Source organism: Phoxinus phoxinus (assembly GCF_949152265.1).
Source record: "Phoxinus phoxinus genome assembly, chromosome: 2".
Lineage (NCBI taxonomy): Eukaryota > Metazoa > Chordata > Actinopteri > Cypriniformes > Leuciscidae > Phoxinus > Phoxinus phoxinus.
The window spans coordinates 45,142,865-45,162,587 of NC_136877.1; the positions used below are offsets into that span (position 1 = coordinate 45,142,865).

The 19,723-nt window shown below is 37.5% G+C and overlaps 2 protein-coding genes across 3 annotated transcripts in view; both read right to left on the minus strand.

Moving 5' to 3' along the window:
• Window positions 1-818: 818 nt before the first annotated feature.
• On the minus strand, window positions 819-8,140 carry znf16l (zinc finger protein 16 like). Its single transcript, XM_079585256.1, has 3 exons — window positions 6,407-8,140; window positions 5,532-5,714; window positions 819-3,853 (listed from the first exon to the last, which is right to left on the minus strand). The coding sequence occupies exons 1-3, from the start codon at window positions 7,368-7,370 to the stop codon at window positions 3,144-3,146; spliced, it is 1,857 nt and encodes a 618-aa protein (XP_079441382.1). The 5' UTR covers window positions 7,371-8,140; the 3' UTR covers window positions 819-3,143.
• Window positions 8,141-9,227: 1,087 nt separating this feature from the next.
• The window catches only part of rgs12a (regulator of G protein signaling 12a), a 51,771-nt gene continuing 41,275 nt past the window's right edge, over window positions 9,228-19,723 (minus strand). Inside the window, exons 9-18 of one of the 2 annotated variants that reach the window (XM_079585235.1) lie at window positions 18,843-18,987; window positions 18,093-18,181; window positions 17,513-17,716; window positions 17,329-17,402; window positions 16,943-17,069; window positions 14,938-15,028; window positions 14,530-14,588; window positions 14,109-14,223; window positions 12,990-13,448; window positions 9,228-9,876 (exon numbers count right to left, since the gene is read on the minus strand). In XM_079585235.1, coding sequence (XP_079441361.1) covers window positions 9,617-9,876; window positions 12,990-13,448; window positions 14,109-14,223; window positions 14,530-14,588; window positions 14,938-15,028; window positions 16,943-17,069; window positions 17,329-17,402; window positions 17,513-17,716; window positions 18,093-18,181; window positions 18,843-18,987 — 1,623 coding nt within the window. In that variant the 3' untranslated portion in view covers window positions 9,228-9,616. Of the gene's footprint in view, window positions 9,877-12,989; window positions 13,449-14,108; window positions 14,224-14,529; window positions 14,589-14,937; window positions 15,029-16,942; window positions 17,070-17,328; window positions 17,403-17,512; window positions 17,720-18,092; window positions 18,182-18,842; window positions 18,988-19,723 lie in introns of both variants that reach the window. The other variant, XM_079585234.1, reaches the window with a different exon arrangement.

A 19,723-nucleotide genomic window follows, 5' to 3' on the forward strand; every position in this document is an offset into this window, starting at 1 on the left:
ACAGAATAAAACATTTTAAAAGATAATTGCGACTTTATATCTCAGAATTGCGAGATATAAAGTCAGAATTGGGGCGTACGCTTGCGTGATCTTCTGAAAGAGTAGGCTACAGAATCTCCGGATCAAAAATCCAGGCGAAGAAGCAGAAACCAGCATTACGCACATAAGCTTTCGCAATCATCAAACATTAAAAAGCATCAAAACTGCCCAATGTTACTGAATTAAAGAGGACTGTAAAGCTTTGGGGGTGTTGATGGACTCGAAATTTTTTTTTTGCCATTTTTCTGAAGACGATCCGTAATATTTATAGCTTATCAGCTGGATATTCATATACATAGGCTAAATATTATATTAATATTACATTTTATATTATTTTAAAGAAATAAATTTTATAAGAAGAAATTTGACAGTAAAATATATATATATATATTTTTATTTTTTTTTAAAGCAGAGGCAATGAGTTTTCTGAAAATTATCAAAAATGCTGGCGTGAACTGTACCTAAATATATATTTACAAAACTTTTTTTTTTTAAGTTAAACGTAATTAGTTCAAGGGCAACCACTCTGAATAATGCTTTTTTATATAGACATGTCATACTGTTTATATAGCCTATAAAAAAAATTTCAATGCAAAAGTTTCAGTAGAGTTCAGTTTGAATAAAATGTCATCTCTTACTTTTGTTACCCTTTAACCCTTCCAGCTTTATAGATCTACATTTTTATATTATTTTAAAAAAACAAAAAAAAAACAATTTATGAATAAATGTGACGGTATAACACAATTTTAAAGCATTTCATGAAAGCAAAGATGCCTAAAACACATAGCTACATGTAATTTATTGACAAAAATGTCAAATTGTGCCCTCATATTTAGTTATATTTCATCTATAAACATCAACAGTTGGTTTTGTATAGCCAACTTGTGTGTGAGAATTTGCTGCTTTTCCTGGAAACGTCTCTTTCAGTCACACACAGCCCTGCAATCTCCTGGACAAACGGCAGCGTGTTATTAAGTTGTCGAGATTGCTGACTGTGACTTGTCACCCTCTAATAAAGAAAATAGTTCCAATGTCTGGATGTTTTTCTTTCTCTCAGTCTCTCGTGATATATGTTCACCTCAGCTTTTTCTTCTGACGCACACCTGAGACATTTCCAGCATTCAACCTGTCAAAGACAATCACTCAGCCTGTGTCAATAACTAATTGTGGCCATAGCAATAAAAAATAAAAAACTTCATACACAAGTGTTATTTTTTATGTGCTTTGATAAAATATCAGGATGTCAAGAACCGCTTATAGGCTAAATAACTAGAACCATAGCTTAAAATTATTTATTAGTTACAGTTCAGGTTGCTTTGTACAGATCATTCAAGTGAGAAATATTTTATTTTTACCTTTTTGTCCTATTTAATGCATAACATTCAGGATATCTTGATATTAGCACTACGGAAAGAAAATCTTAAAGATCCATCTGAGGCATTGCTTGCATTCCCAATACTTAATTCAGTCATTTCCATCATTATGTGTGTTCTGGTTAGCCATATTTTTCCATTCAGGTAGTATATTTTTTTCCCAAACGTATAACTTGTTAAAATACAGGTAGACGTATATAAACAAATTCACTAATATAAATAAAAAAACGCGTTAATATTGAAAATACAGATACACTGACTCCCAGGTGATACCGATGCAGTAACACAAGCCATCCGCACGATGGCAGCACTCAGAACGGCACTTCTTTAAAGTGCTCGAGACTAATATCTTTTCAAAATGACACTGTAAACTACCTGATTTTTCAATAACATGATTTTGAGTTGCTGAAACAACCTTCAGTTGTTTTAAAAATGGTATTAGATCAGTTCAACTCTAGAAATTAGTAGCCTACAATGCAGATTATCATCTACATTTTCACTAGCATTAATGATAACTTGATTATTGGATTACTTAATTACTAATGACTGGATTTGCTTTCGGATACATACCATGGTATTCTTGTACACTAGAGTTCAAAAGTTGTTGTTTTTAAGGAATTAATCATTTTTTTCCTAGCGGTTAATAAGCAAAACTGCATGCGTCTTGCGGAAGAACATTGTAGCCGGAACTACTTCTCTCTGTTTATCTATATGACGAGTCACGCAGGTTCTGGACTACTCCGCCGCGGCGGTCTTATAAAAACCCGAATATAAACCCTTACTATAGGAGTACCGTAGTGATTCAGGATAAGACAAAAACACGGTTTGGAAGATGGATTCAAGGTGTTATACATTTTAAACAAGAAAACGTACAAAGTGCACCTTTAAGATGATCAAAAGTGATAGTAGTAAAGGCATTATAACGTTACATTATTTCCATTTCAAGTAAATGCTGAGATACATTTTTCTATTAATCAAAGAATACTTAAAAAAAATCATCATAGGAAAAAATTTAATTAAAATGTAATAAAACCTGAAAACAGTTATTTTAATTCGTAATAATATTTCACAATATTACTGTTTTTAATGTATATATGATCAAAGAAATCTTACCAACCGCAAACTTTTGAACAACAGTGTACGTATTACATGTATGATATTTATTTTAAGTATGATAATTATTCAATACAATGTGTATATTATATCCAAGTAATATTGTGATACCATGGTACCTTTTTTGTAAAGTGTGGAAAAGATCATGTCATATTGAGTCATTATAAATGTATCATTATTTAATTTAACAAACAATTGTTAAATTAAATGTGTAAGGCAGTTAATCTGGCCTTGTGGACCTACTATCTAGTTCTAAACAGAGTCTAAAAAAATCTTTACAAAAAAAAAAGTTTACAAAAAGTCTGAATAAAAAGAAGTCATCTTGAAATACCATGTATGGACATTCAAACACATTTTAGGTTTGAAGTTGGAAGATATTATTGCGAAATGTTTCAAAAACGAACATTTAACGAGCAGCAATTTACCGTTAAACTTGACTTAAATGAGAAAGATGCGCTGATTCATACAGAACAGTCTTGTTCATGATGAAACCTGATCCTGTCATAGCGACATTTCTCACGTCTTTCTTCGGCCAATCGGGTTTGAAATTGATCCTGAACCAGCAGTTGAGAAAGTAAAGTAATGAACCACTTTTTCAACAGATCTGTCACCTGGCTATCACCCAGTTTGCACCTTGTCTTCCTGCGCCCACGCTGGACTGTGTCCGCTGGGCAACTGGGTGGCCGGCATACAGCGATGACTCTTATATGTGCCCAGATGCCTGAAGCTCCGCCCACACTGGTAGCAAGTGTATGGCGTAGCGCCGCTGTGAATGCGCATGTGTGTGTATAAGTTGCCCAGCTCTTTGAACCTGCGGCCGCACTGGGGACAGGCGTACGGGCTCTCTCCCGTGTGCACGCGCTGGTGGCGCTTCAGTCCGGACAGCACTGGGAAGCCCTTACCGCACTGCGGGCATGGGAAGGGGCTCTGGGCTCCGCTGTGACTGAGGCGGTGGCTCTTGAGGCGCGCGGCGTGACGGAAACGCTCTCCGCACTCGGGACAGACGAAGGGCTTCTCGCCGGTGTGGATGCGCTGGTGCTGCCGCAAGTTTCCCAGATAGTTGAAATGCCGGCCGCAGTCGCCGCACTCGTAGCCGCCCTCCACTTTCTTCTCCCGCGCGCCCCTGCCGGCGGGTCCTTCCGGGCCTCCCGGAGCCCGTCCCGCCTCGCCCGAGTCGCCCTCCCCGCGAGAGGACGAGCTGCCCGGCGGAGACTGCAGAGCGCTCTCCTCGTGATGCACCAGCTTGACGTGTTCCTCCAGGAAAGAGGAGTCCGGGCACAGGGTCCCACAGAAGGGGCAGATGAAGGTGTGAGAGGAGAACTGCTGACCTGGAGGAGAGCCACGGAAAATCAACTCATATTTCACAACCACAGCAAGAGGATTTAAAGAGATAGTTCACACAAAAATGAATTCTCTCATCTCACTATCGGTTGTTTAAAACAAACCTGTGCGACTTACTTTCTTCCATAGAACACAGAATATTATTCTTAGGTATTATTATTACGGTAACACTTTACAATAGGGTTCATTTATAGTTAATGTGAACTAAGAATGCATAATACTTCTACAGAATTTATTAATGTTCAAAATGTATCAACATTTACTAATACATTATTAAAATTAAAGGTTGTGTTTGTTAAAGGAACACTCCGACTTTTTGGGACTTTAGCCTATTCAACTTATCCCCCAGAGTTAGATAAGTCCATACATACCTTTTTCATCTCCGTGCGTGCTATAACTCTGTTTGACACACCCACCGCTAGCCTAGCTTAGCACAAAGACTGGATGTAAATGGTTGCAGCTAGCATACTAATCCAAATAAGTGACAAAATAACGCAAACATTTTCCTATTTACATGTTGTGATTTGTATAGTCACAGAGTGTACTAATAACAAGGTCACATGAGACACAGACGTTTTTTAACTGTATAAATACTGGGAACTATATTCTCTGAAGGCGAAGCACTGCTACTTGGGCGGAGTGATAACCACAGCACCTGAGACGCGCCGTGGTGAGGAGCAGAGAGTTCGTTCAGAGCCGTTTATATACTGTCTATGTTCAGAGCGCGTCTCAGGTGCTGTGGTTATCACTCCGCCCAAGTAGCAGTGCTTCGCCTTCAGAGAATATAGTTCCCAGTATTTATACAGTTAAAAAACGTCTGTGTCTCATGTGACTTTGTTTTTTGTACACTCTGTGACTATACAAATCACAACATGTAAATAGGAAAATGTTTGCGTTATTTTGTCACTTATTTGGATTAGTATGCTAGCTGCAACCATTTACATCCAGTCTTTGTGCTAAGCTAGGCTAGCGGTGGGTGCGTCAAACAGACTTATAGCACGCACGGAGATGAAAAAGGTATGTATGGACTTATCTAACTCTGGGAGATAAGGTGAATAGGCTAAAGTCCCAAAAAGTCGGAGTGTTCCTTTAACATTAGTTAATGCATTGTAAACTAACAATGAGCAGCTGGATTTTTATTAACTAATATGAACAAAGATTAATAAATACCGTAACAAATGTATTGTTCATTGTTAGTTCATACATTACCTAATGTTAACTAATTAACCTTATTGTAAAGTGTTACCATTATTACTACTATCAATCTATTTTTTCATACAATGAATGTCTAATATTGACTACAGTTTAAAAGTTTGGCGTTTTTAATTTTTTTTGGGATGCATTGAATTGATCAAAAGAGAAGAAAAAACGTTTATAAAAGATTTCTTTCTTGTGCCACTGGTTCCATAAACATTACGTAGCACAACTGTTTTCAACACAGATAATAAAAAAATTATATATCTTTCTATTACTATTCTTATAGTATGATGACCTCTTATATGTTAAAAGCTCCAGAAAATGTAGATTTCACAGTTCACAATTTTTGTACTGGTGCATAAAGATCACTTAAATGTTCAGGTAAGAGTCAGAAGCGCACAACACACAATTATTCCCAGCTGGAGTTGACCTGAAACGGCTCCGTTCCCTTTCTTTGAAAACACTGACCTGGCTCCATTCTGTCCAGACTGTCCTCCGCTGGGCTGCTCCGGTCCTCTCGCGGGGAGCCCTGAGTGTCCAGAGGAAAATGATCAGACACCGACCTCAGACTTCCTCTTCCTCCTTCAGAGTCTTCATTTTCTTCATCCTCATCCACAGGGGGAACGTCCTCGCTTTTTGTTTCAGCGTCGGCTAAAGAAGCAGAGGAGCAAAGGGATAAATACAACATGGTTTTGATTATTTTTTCAGTCAATGTTCAGCTTTAAATATGTATCTTTAAAACACCTTTGACATGTCAGCAGTCATTACCTGTGAATTAAATAAATAACTGTATAAAAGCAAGAAACTGAAAACCCATTTGCGGATATAACATTGCAGCAACAACAACATTTGAAAAGAATGTACTATACTATAAGCAAACATGCAAATGTACACATACTATAAAGAATGCACACTAGATGGAAATATGCATACTGTACGTACATAATACTATATTTGCACGTATAAACACTGCAATGCATGCATACTACATGGATGCATGCAGTTTATAGATATATGCATTCATAATATAAATTACATGCATACAGCAATGCATGCATACATGCAATCAAAGACACAATGATTGCATATTATATGCACCCGCATGTAAGCAGCTATGCATATACTACGTGCATATTGTATTCATGTATTGTCATAATGCATGCATATTATTATGATACTACAATACATGCAAACTTCATACACCTATATTCATCAAAATACAATAATGCATGCATGCATACTATAACATGTGTACGGCAATGCATGCAAACTGTATACATGTGTAAAATACAATGCATATAATACACAACTACATGCATAGGCTCCTATAATCTGAGCCGTACCTTTAAACTCGGCTGAGTTGAGCTCGACCCCTGCCATCCACTCATAGTCATACAAGCGCTTGCTGGCGGAGGGCAGCATGTTGAAGATGTCCGCGTCGGCGTCCGTGTCCGCGGACCCGCTGTCCGTCCACAGGCTCAGCGACGCGTGCGGCTGCGCGTCGGACCCGAAGGCCTGACTGCTGTGGTCGCTCTCCACTTCAGCGGCGCCCCGCTGGTTCTTATCCTTCATCAGATAGTCGCAGATGGCGTTGATGTTCTCCTTCTTCACCACGGGCGTCCCGGGTTTGCTTTTCTTCGGGTCGGCGCTGTGTTTCTGGCCCGGTTGGTGCTCTGGCTTCCTGACGTCCAGGGTGCTGGAGTTAGAAACCCTCCCGTCTTTCTCCGTCGTCTCCAGCTTGGCCTTCAGGAGCTCGATCTCGTCGGTCTTCTCGCGGAGCTCCATCTTCAGGACTCGGATCCGGACGCCGACCAGTTTGCGGATCTCGGACAGCGCGGACTCGAGCACCACCGTGATGTTTCTGCCCAGGTGCTCCGTGATCTCGGTTACCGAGCACACCAGCTGCTCGTCGGGCTCGAGCTCGGAGAAATCCTCCTCGTCCCGGCTGAAGGAGCCCGCGTTGTCCATGAACGCGGTCTGGGACTCAGAAGACGGGCCTGTTTCCATGTAGCAGTGGTTTCTTTTTCGGCTCATGCTGAAGAGCGCGGGCACGCAGCGCGGATGGGACAGTGTTTTGATCGTGATGGACACCAGATGCACACAGACACCATAGAACAACCTGAAGAACTTCCTCTCACCTCGGAAGTTGAGTATATAAACAGCGCCCTCTATAGAGCCATCCTGTAGACTGCAACAACAGACAGTGGACAATCCTCCTGAGGCCCAGCAATGAGCTTTTTCCTCTGTAGAAAACGTTATATTCGAGCTCATTTCTTTGACAACATACATGTTTAAATGTTGAGTCATGTAAAGAGCGCATTCAGGGCTTTGCAGAGATACCAAATGTTTGGAGGTTTTGCCATGACAACTCCCTCTTCTTCTAGGTCTTTAAAAATGACTGAATGATCAAACACAGACAGCAACCATAGTGTCGGCCCACATCTGGGATGTACACTATGTTGCTGTCTGGGAATTTAGCACTCTTATGGGAACATTATAATATTTTGTAATTATCATTTAAATTGACTAGTTTTTAAATTGTTTGTAAGGAATCAACATCTCAGAAAGAGAGAGAGAAAAAAAAACGTTATGGGGTTTCAGATCATGACTTTCTGGTACGAAACAGGGCATCGATTTCACACCTGACCTCTAGAGACACCAGGACTCACATCATGTGTATTAGGCATTTTGGAGACATAACTAGTGAATAGGGAAATAAATTATATATCAATATTCTTATGAGATATTCGAGTGAAAATATACCCAATTATTACTCCCATTATTACACATATTTTTATTAGGCTACATGTTGCCCCAAGAACACATAATTACAGATGCATTGCATGTTGAAAATGACATTTATGCACATGCATATTGCATAAAGTAAAATGGTATATCAAATCATTCGGTTATATCTTTCATAACATAGTTGAGAATCATCTTTATACAAAGTTTGGAAACCTAAAAATTGATTGGTGAATAAAAAAACATTGTTTTTGCCAAATAATGTCTTTTCATTTTCTTAGTAAATGGATCCTGGTGTCCTCTAAAGAGGACATAACATAGGAATAAAATATTTTTACAAAAATGTCTATTCAAGTTGTTTCTTATTCTCCAAACAATGTAATGACCTTAAAAAAAAAAACGAAACTCACAACAAAAACAATTCTTGTTTTCAGGACGATACAGTAAAAAAAGTATAAAGTGTAATAGTTTAAAAATAATAAATAAATTATTTATTTAGTGTAATAAAAAATAGTTTTTATGAGGTCACGATGAACTGGCGTGTGCTTGAAGTAGGCTATTTTAATATTTTATACAAAGTATAAACTGCATAATTTAAAATGACACTTCATATATTTGTCTCATTAAAGACACTATCTGTGCTGTTAAAAAAATAGTGTGAGCTGCAAAACGCAATATATCAAAGCTAGGAATGAGTCAGGTCTATTTAAGACCAAGCAGGATGAATTAAAGACCTCTATAAAAGTGCACGTTTGTTTGCTTTATCTCTGGTTTTGAAGCAGGACCAATTCTGTTTTAAGTAAAGGGCACTTTAGACTCATTTTAAACTTGACTTTGTACAATCTCACTTGTTATTGGTTTGCTTCCTTTCACACGGTTGCTGTTTGATGACATGTTATTCTTACAATGGCAGTAAATGTTTGTGTTCTGTCAGTTTTTTGTGTTCAAAGGACACAAAAAACGTTTGTGTTCAAAGGAAAAAAGAAATTAATACAGGTTCGGAACAAGTAAATTATGAAATTTCATTTTTGGGTGAACCATCCCTTTAATAGCTTTTATTAAACTCATAAATCCCAAACTGGGAAAACCTGACGTAATGTAATATTTAATGCACTTCATGTTGTTGATAACAAAGACTGGAATATATTCTCTTTCTCTTTGTATTTTTTTATCAATATGGTTCAAGATTATTCAAATCAATGTGATAAACGAGTTAGGTCAAAATAATCTAAAAGTAGTCAGATTATATCACCTTAAATGTGTTAATGTAATTGTTTACATTATAACTATATTTTGTCATGTAATTTGGAACCAGAAACCGACTACAATTTGTAAGTATCTATCCAGCAAAGCATAACAATGATTCACAAAGAATATGTTACAACAAACAAATAGTGAGCCCACACAGACAAAAATAGATACTTTTTAAAATTAATTTTTAATAATTAATAATCATTCATTTTTGTGGCTTTTATAACCGAGTCTGTGTTAAACAAGACGTGTTTGCAATTCCAAAATTACAATACAACACAGCCTTGGTAAAAATAAAAATAAAACCCATTTAAATGAATTTATGTGAATTGTTGCATTAAGTTCCACTATAATAATAATAACTAGTTACACTGATATTCGGATGTGCACTATGACTCCAATCTAACACTGAACACAGAGTTTTCTGGTTGTGAGTTACAAAATATGAATGAATAACCTCTTCAATCTTAGGCTACATTATTAATATACACAATATTTTCCACATGCACATTTTGGCTCCATATCAGTCTTTGGAAATGTCCAACAAGCAGCTTCCTTCAGACAAACGTTGCTTTATATTGCACTGTGTCGCTCTCGTTGACTTCCAGCACCCCGCTGAGGGGACGGGACGCTTCTGTGGAGGGGTGAATGCCATTTCTCATTTTGTTCTGGCACTGGCGAAGCTCGGCTTTGTAACCCTCGAAGCTGTCCTCCAGAGTGACCCCCCTGTCCCGCACGGAGGAGTCCACTTGGGATGTTGAGGAGGGGTGCTGGTTATTGACCGCTGTAGAAGTGCACGTGCTTCCTTCCTCTGTACCTGGAGAAAAGTTTGCAAAATAAGTCAGCAAAGCACAGATAAAGAAATACACAGAGAGAACGTGGGAACGGGGGACCAGAAGATTCTGATTGTTGTGTTCGAGCTAAATGAAAGCAAGGTTTAGGTTGCATTTTCAACTTGATTCAAGTTAAAATAAATAAATATAGGCTAGGTCTAATAAAGTTCAAATTAATTATGAGACAGCATGTTCTAGGACACTATTATGAATAATAATAATTACTTTTTATTATTATTATTGCTCTCTACGAAAACTTAAAAGTGAGCTAAATTAATTTGACAGTGACACCAAACCACAAGGTGGCAGTATGTTCCCATTAGTTTTAAAATAAATCAATCAAAACTCAGCCCAAAAATAATGTCAGGATGGTGTCATTACTTTATTAATGATTATAAAAAAAATATTACAATGATTATTTTTTATTGTTATGTGTATTATATAAATATAGAGTGGCGCAGGGATGACGTAATTTTGTAGGCCAAAACTGGAAGCGATTTAAAAAGGGCTTTAAAATCAGTTGTTGCTTTTTTAAATGGGGGTTTGGTTAAATGCTTTAAAAAAATCAGGTCTGTGGTGAACACAAGCTCAATATATTTTCACGTTATTCTTACGATTTAGTCTTGAAAAAGGCGGTTGCTAACAAGTGGCTAAATGGGACTACAGAGGTTGTCGCAGACATTAAACGTCATCAGCCGAACAGGTAAACTCCGCTTTCACACCCCAAATATTATAACTCGAACTTTCGAAATAATAATATATATTTATATTTTCCATCTAAACTGGTTATATCAAATACTGAAAGAGTTGTCGGAAGCTTCGTGATGGTGACATTGAAGTCATGCGACCGCGGTGTAGTTTGATAATAGCCTATGTTTAGCTTTTGACTTCTGCCGAATGTATTTACGCTTCAAAATTCATAAAAGTTGTGTTCATTGGTTAAGATTATCACGATGAACAAAACGTGTAAGAATCATAAACTTTTGCTAGTCACAGACCTTATTTTCTGCAGCAATCCAAAAGCCAATGGAAAAATCATATTGGGGTTTTGTCGAGGAAACCAGGGCAGGGTGATGCTGACTTCCGGGTTGGCCTGCAAAAATTTGTCATCCCTGCACCACTCTTTTGAAGAATGACCGGTTTAGTAAAATTAAATTACTACAAAAAAACTAAAGAAGAGTTAGAATAAGGTGTTTTGAGAGGCGCATGTTTATGTTCATTGGAAACAGGCAAATGATGTATTGTAGATGGCAGAGCTTTCTTCACCTCATGCTCTCATAGGTCACTTTCCATGCAGTGAAATCTTATTTTAGCAGCTTTGATAGGTTGGAAATATTATTTTTTGTGCAAAAACATGCTGTACACCATATCAGAGATTTTTGATTATTATAGGACATGCTATGTTACCAATAATGGTTGGAGGTTTATGACTGGTTTCAGATCAGCTCTAGATTAGTCATAAGAATCAACAACAAGGCTCCAGTATGATTTTCAAATGCAATCGATGCAAGTATGAAAAAAATAATAATAATACAATAAAAAGATATATAGGAAGTTAAGATGCCAAAAAGTAAAGAATGGAGCATAAAGAAACATGATTACACCAGGATAGATGAAAGTGAACAGAAGTGTAGGGATGTCACACAAGATCACAAGCAAGTCTAGTCTGATTTTGCTATCATTTATTAGATATGATCAGATTCACACAGAATCAACATGATCAACTACAAAGGAAACAGGGTGACAGGAAAAAAATCAACAATGTTTGATAATGTAGGCTATAGCGTGAATCTGAAATCTGGCACTTTAGGCAATGATGATTAGATGGGTAGAGACACATTTGCACAGCTTGTATCAAAAGTAAAAGTAAAAAAGACAGAACAAAAAAACGATATGAGACAGTTTTTAAATGATTATTTACAACCCTCTGAAACACTGTAAGCAGCACAGTCTTTGTATTGTAGTCTTTGATATACATTACAGCATGATCTATATGGTGTCTTATTTTTATGAAGATGCGTCAAAACAGGGAAGACAAATAAATGTCTTGTTAATTTAAAGCTTTCAACACATTACATAGTCCACAGTTACAAATAAATGAGCTGAATTACACAGCATAATTCTCATGCTATTTCTGTATTAAATAACATGTAAACTGTGCATAGTATGCACATTTTCTACAAACACAGAATACCCAGATGCCCTACTAGATTTGATAAATCTAGAGTAGAGCAGAATACACTGCAGTGCATAGAACACTATATCCCACAATGCAATGCAATCTAACCCTTTATCTGATGAAAAAAAAACTGCAAGATAACCATATTTTTGTGTGTTTATAACTCATTGATTTTTTTCTTGTAATTACGTCATGTTATAATGATGGTTATGTGCATAATCCATATCGTTTCACATGCTATTCTTAAAGAAACATCAGGCAGTTTATAGTACATACTGTGTAGTATGCAGACACTAGTGTTTAACTTCAAGAACAGCTACACTATCGTTCAAAAGTTTGGGGTCAAAACTTTTTTTATTTTATTAAAAAAAGCATCAAATTGATCAAAAGTGACTGTAAAGACATTTGTAATATTACAAAAGGATTTCTATTTACGGTATGCTGATAATATAAAATGTTGATTAGGCAGCAAATCAGCATATCAGAATGATTTCTGAAGGATCATGTGACACTGAAGTCTGGAGTAATGATGCTGAAAATTCAGCTTTGATCACAGGAATAAATTATATTTTAAAATATATTCAAATACAAAAATAGCTATTTTAAATTGTAATAATACTTCCCAATATTACTGTTTTTACTATATTTTTATCAAATAAATGCAGCCTTTGATGAGCAGAAGAGACTTCTTTCAAAAACAAACAAAAATAACTTGCATACCCCAAACTTTTCAACAGAAGTGTATGTGATTGTGAATATGATATTAGTGAGAACAACAATATCAAGTGTATGTCAGTCTCGTCAGATGCATTTTTTGAGATGTGTGTTTTTAATACTACACTACTACATTCAGACATGCCACCCACCACACGCACACACACGCAGCGACACTCACGGCTAGTCAGGCGGGAGAAATACCTGGGCTGGGCCGCTTGTGAACGCATGCCGGAGGAGTGAAGTCGGCCTCAGGTAGACTGCCCTCATAAGGAGGCGGAGAGGTCGGTGGAGACGGAAGCAGAGTGGAGTTAGGGCTGGTGATGTCCCCCTCCCCCACCAGAGTCAGATCGCCCAGCCCTTCCTCCTCCGGGCCCTGGGGACCAGTGGGGCGAATGATTGGGGAGAGTGGGGCGATGAAAAGGGGCGAGTCAGGGCTGGGTGCACGGGGGTGTCCGTTAGAGGAGCTGGGTTTAGGGGGATGGGGGTTTGTGGTGGTGTGGCCGGGTTTATGGGAGGTGGGGGTCGAGCAGGCAGGAGGTTGGGGTTCGGGATCAGGATTCACACGGAGAAAGTCGGGAAGCACGAGATCTTCTTTTCTCAGCAAGCCTCTCTGGTCATCGACACGGCTGCTCTGGGCACGACTCAACAACTCGAAAAATTCTAGAAAAGAAGAGTGATTTAGACTATAAGTAAACAGTGACCATTATAGCATGTAACCCAGATCAAATTTAAGTCGAAAGACAAAACATGGTACAGTTTCTTGACCCAAAAAGTATTGGGATATTTCAGACACTTTTGAAAAAGTATATATATTCATTTATTTTCACTATATAAATAATAATATATATAAAAAATGACTATCTATGTCTATTAATTTTCACTATATATATGTGTGTGTGTGTGTGTTGTTATTGTAAACTAAATCTATAAAAAATTGTTTTGTTAATTTAAATAATATGTAAATATATATATATATTGAAGTACTAAAATGACAAACTAAAAATTAAATAAAACAAGACCGACATTTTTAAAAACAAATAAAAGCACCTACAAAGTTACAAAAACAAACTAAAATTTAAATAAAACTGAAAATATAAAAAAGCTAATACAAAACATGAATAAATACTATAATGATATATATATATAAATAAATAAAAATAACAAAGGAAAAATAAACCATTTTAAAGAAAGAATACTCTTTTCAAGCTAAACAGTGAGCCAAACACGTCTGTAGATGTGACTTAAGTTCTCAAATACCTTTTGACAAAAACAATGGACATAATAACACTGAAAAGTCAGCGTAAAGTGTAAAATAAGTACCTTCTGCTTCATCTACATGATTCTTCTTCCCTTTCTTCCTCTCTGACGCAGCTGTCCGGGGATGCTTGTCTTCAGCCTCTCCTTTCGACGGTTTCCCTGCCGAGCTGTCGTCTCTCTAGCAGTGCAGCAAAGACAGATGTAGGACGACTTGAGTATTTGGCTGAATGTCTTACAGACTGACATTTTTATTTATTTATTTCCCTTTATAAAATAGGAATTTTGTCTGAACACTGGAAAAATTTGTTCGCATGCATGTACCCACAAGTTCATGCTCTGCACATCCATACATGTTTAGAGTCAGTAATATACAGAGAATGTTGTAAATGCATCGAGTATGTTGGATGGATCAACATGTGGGTATTTAGAGGAACGAAGCAGGCGGGACATCTCACACCATCACATTTACTGAAGTCACTCTCACCTCTCTTAGGAGACCTTTCTTGGCAGCTGGTGTTTTGGAGTTGAGAGTTTTAGATTTGTCTGGTGAAGAAATACAACATAAACAATTACACAAAGGAATGTTGAAATGACCTTGAACACAATTACTTGATATTATCAGGGAGAAGTGGAAAAGTAAATAGTGCACAAGGCCATGTATATGTGTGTGTGGTTGAGGTATTCCCTATGTTATGAGGAACAAATGCCCCCACAAGGATAGTAATACCAGTAATTTGTTACTTTGTGGGAAAATGTTTTGATCCCCAGTAGGAAACAGCTCATAAATTTTGAAAATGTAAAAATGCAGAACATTTTCTGTGATCGTAGGTTTAGGAGATAGAATATACAGTTTGTACTGTATAAAAATCGTTGTGTGTGTGTGTGTGTGTACCTTTGGCTGGATCAGCCCTCTCCAATACAACTCGTAGACCATCAAGGTTTGATATGGGCACTCCAAGATCCAGAATCTCTGTCTCGCCACTCTAAAAATGTAAAAGATTTAGCATTAGCCTCTAACTGGGTAAACCCAGCCCGATCTGCCGGCGATTTAGTTTTGCCCCACAGCTCAGGCTGGAAACCTGTACATTTATCTATCCTGCTTCCTTTCCAAATTTGCGGGAACCAATCACAAACTGGCTTATCCACCTGGCACGCTATTGGCGGGTTTAACGCGATGACGATAGAGAATCCAATTCCTTAACCTCTCGACGATGCTCAATGGCTTCTTTAGTTTAGAAAACAAATCGCTCGAGTGGGTGTAAATACCGCTCACTTCCATGTTTTTTTTTGCACAACCTGCAAAAATCGCTCGATCGCAGAGTCATTTGAACTTTGCCCGTTGATCACGCCTCTTGTGCAGTAGAAATACAGAGCAGATTCCCCAGACTAATGTTTAATCTTAAAAGATTGAGCTTGGTCTGGTGATAGCCAGACTAATTAGCCTCTTGAATGTGACAACTTTACAAACAAATTTTGCAGTTATTGATTCTTTGACACATACAGATTAAAGTTCTAGAAGGAATGTTCCCGTTTCGGCACAATATAAGCTCTAAAAGACTGTTGCATACTCGTGATTACCACAGAAAATTATTTCTATGCATATCTCAGTTTTTCAAACATGGTGTGTATAGTAATAGACTTTTACTTTTATTTTTTAGAATGCCATGTCATGCACAAGACACTGCAAAAACCATCGAACACGTCCGTCACCACGTGTACATGGTAAAACACTGGAATAGTAGCACAGTGGAATGGAAAAGCGCGTTCTATCTGACAGAAAAGTAAAACCTTTTGCAGAAGAGTCAACAGCATTTACGCACGTCTTTCAAAATAAAAGTAAAAAAGTGTTGTTGTTTCTCTGACTACACACTCCGTGACCCACACAAAACGTCTCCCGATCCACTTTTGTGTCCCACCAGTTGAGAAACGCTGCTTTGTACTCCTGCCCATAATGCCCATTAATAACCTTGTCTGTGTACAATTACAGTGGATATTTTTTCTAATCCTGTCATGATTATATGATATAACTATCCACAAAGTACAGTTTATATGAGCAAACTCCATTCACAAAAATGATGGTAATGCAAGACTCAACAGCCTGAACAGTATTCCCATAGCTAAAAGGAATATTTAGACAACTCTATAGCTCAAATAACACACAATTTTGTTAGGAAGAATTTAAATAAGCACTTGAACAAAAATACAAGCTGCACATTTCACATCTTCTGGAATGTCTTGCACCACCAAACACAGTTTTTTCTTGTTTTTAACTTAACTAGTTTTGAAGCCAGAACATTCGTCTATGTACCAAACACTGCTATATGAAATGTTAGCACATGCTACTATATCTGTAATTTTAGCTATGCCCCACATTCTAGTGTCACATAGATCTTCTTCTATGCTTTTGAAGGTTAATGCTAAACGTCTGTGCTAAGCGATATAAGTAAAAGCTTCATAGACCACTGGCTAAAAATAAACTAGCTTTCATGCTTTGCAGAGCTGAGAAGTGGCTTTGTATTCAAGCCAGTACAGTCGTTCCTCTCTGCTTAGTGCTGTCTTCCATTAACTTCTAAAAGATGGCTCAGATGAGCACTGTTTAACATTTTAAGAGGGGAAAAACTGCAGCGGAGAAGCAGAGTTCCTGCTATTCCACATAACTGCACACCCTATGACACTGAACCATTTCACACCTGGAAATCCTATTGTTTTAAATTTGCCATAACATTATAAAAATGTATCCTAAATTAGATCGATGAGACATTTTTGGATTATTGCCCTTTCTGGATCATTAAGACTGAATTTAAATCTGTACCAACAGTGTGCACTGTGTGCAACGCAAAAATATACAACGTATCGTACCAACCATAATGTGTAATTGGTCACAGTCAATCACTTACTATTCTGGCCACCAAATCGCCAAGGTGGAGTCCATACTTGGCAACCACAGGACGCAGAACCTCAGTCACAGGCTTTGTGGGTTTTGCTTTCAACCCAACCGATCTGTTAATGGGTACCAGATCCAGTCTGAAAATAGAAAACAGGGTGGATTTATTTATAGTTTAGCACCAACCACAAGACATTTGTTTGATAGTCTTTCTACATTTGACCCTCTTAGAGAAAACAGATTGTGCTGGTATTGAAGACGACTTCCTACTAAATATAAAAGTCAAAATGACAGAACTCCATTTGGGTGCAAATATTCGGGTCAGTAAATGTTCAGGGATTATCTTGAACTTTCAACAGATCATCTGTGTGAGAGAAAGATGATAATAATCAAATGTACCTGAACAAAGTGCGTTTCTCAAGACGAAGTTCTCGGCAGTTGAGGGTATTACTATCTTGGTCCAACACCAAAGGCTAAGAAGGGAACAATGGGACGGGGAAAAGGAAACCACAGACAAAGCTCAAGTTTAGCATTCACAGTATAACTAGAGGAGACATTATAAAGCTTGTGAAGGGAGCTCTACCTTCTCTCCTCCAGTGAGGAAGAGGTCGACAGCAGCCAGGTTAATGTGCTGTTTTTGACAGAGCTCTAGCAGCACCTGTCTGATGGAGGCGCCCTGTCGTAGAGGAATGGAGCAGCTGGAGCCGTCGGGGAGGATTACTGTACACGTCCTACTGCATCGATCTTTGTCCTTTTCCCAAACAGAACCCGAACGTCTCAGCTCACACTGCTTTTCAGATACCAAAAATTATAAAAAAGACCCAGAGAAGCAAAAACATTGGTTTGTTCATGTGCCAAATTGCTATGGTGCCTGGCAACTGTAAACAGCCTACAGTTAGTTTAATGAAACATAATGTCATATTAGTAGTGGAAAAAATGTCTATTAATATTTGTATTAAAGGAACACAAAATAATGTTTTGTTTATGTTGCACTAAGAACACCCCGTTACCTGTGGTAAAATCACTGTACTGTCTGATCACAATATTTGCTTTGATTTGCTGAAAAAGCCTCCCCTTGCATGTCTAATGGCTAAGTATGTTTGTAACTCCCTAGCTAAATAGTGCACTCCTAAACTCCCTAATGTAACTCACAATCCTCTTACCTCATTCTTTCCTCCGGGACAGGTAGTGTTGAGCTCTTGACTCGCACCAGAAGACAGTGAACCCTGAGACTCTCTCCGCCCATTACAGTCTGTCCAAACATATGGATAACCAATCACAACATAGCAAATGTCATATATTATACATTAAACTGATTTCAGAGTGTGTTTACAATGTACAAAAGAATTACCAAAATAAAAGTTTTTCTTTGCTCTTTGTTTCAAAAAATTGGGTCAGGGACAAAATCTATACATTAAAGGCATTAGAAATAATAAATGAAGAAGATATTTTAGAATAGATAGGATGAAAGTTTATGAAAAACCAAAACACATGCTTTTCCTGCACATTTTAAAGTGACAAAAAAAAAGAAGCTGAAATATGTTTTTCATAAAAATCAACCCCACAGAACCTCCAAGTTCTTGAAGTTGAAAAAACACATAAATAGATGTGTGCACATTGAATAGGCTGACAGGACATCAGTAAATACATTCACATCCAATTCAACACGTAATAGGGAAAACATACAGCTAGGTGTGTGTCTATCAAGTTTTGTTAAATGGTTTATGATGCTTTCCTGTTAAAAGAACACTTTTTAAAGCGTTTACATGCCTTAAATCCAATCTTATTAGGCATGATCAGTATAAGTACTCATTGCTACATCAACAGCAGACAGGGTCAAATCTACGAAAATATAAGATGTTATGATTATGAATACAAGAAATTAAATCATGAGAGATTGTTTTGAAACTCACTGTAGGGTAAATCTGGGGCTTCTCTTTTCCTTTGTCCTTTCCCAATACTTGGATATCTGTACCAGGAGAAGAAGCCATTTTTCTTATCAGAGTGTTTCTCTCTGAGGTCATCACTTGACCTGCCTGTTTTGGGCTTCTTATTTTCCTGTAAAACAACATGACACAATTAGACAGAACACCATAGCAGTGAATCAGGCTATAGGAAATGTAAGTATACTTAACGTCCAATAAATGCTTCATAGCATGAAAATATGCAGTGGGCAGAATGGCCTTATTTTATATTAAGGTAAATGTATATACCAAAATTTAGTTATTTTTCCTGGAAATTAAATAAATGTTTTTTTTTTATATTTACAGATATTTTCATATTAAAAGGTACACTATGTAACTTTTGGCAACAAAACTGCATACATTTTGCAGAAGAACATTGTTTTGGTTGTGCTTTGTCTCTGCGTGACTGTGTGGATGAATATGGTTATCCACTGCTCATAAAACATTCACTAGACTTCGGAGATATAACCAGTTTAGATGGAAAGGATCTCAAGCTGACTAGCTGAAGACGTTACTGTAGCTTTACCCATGGACACGGTACTTAAAACGGTACTTCCTTACATTTTTTTTATTCCAGCACAGCGCTACAACAACCATAATGAATTGACCCTTTACAATAGATAATGCTTTACAATGAACTCTGTTAGAGAGCGGCATATGGCAGTTTATCTGTTCAATAAAATACCTCTCTCACCTGTTGAGTAATAAAAATGCCATCTCCGTGTCACTTTTACAACATTTCAAATCCCTCCATCTCCGAAAAGCCAAATCAATGTTGATTTTTGTTTTATTACGATCTTTGTCAAGTTCTCTTTTTGCCAGCAGACTCT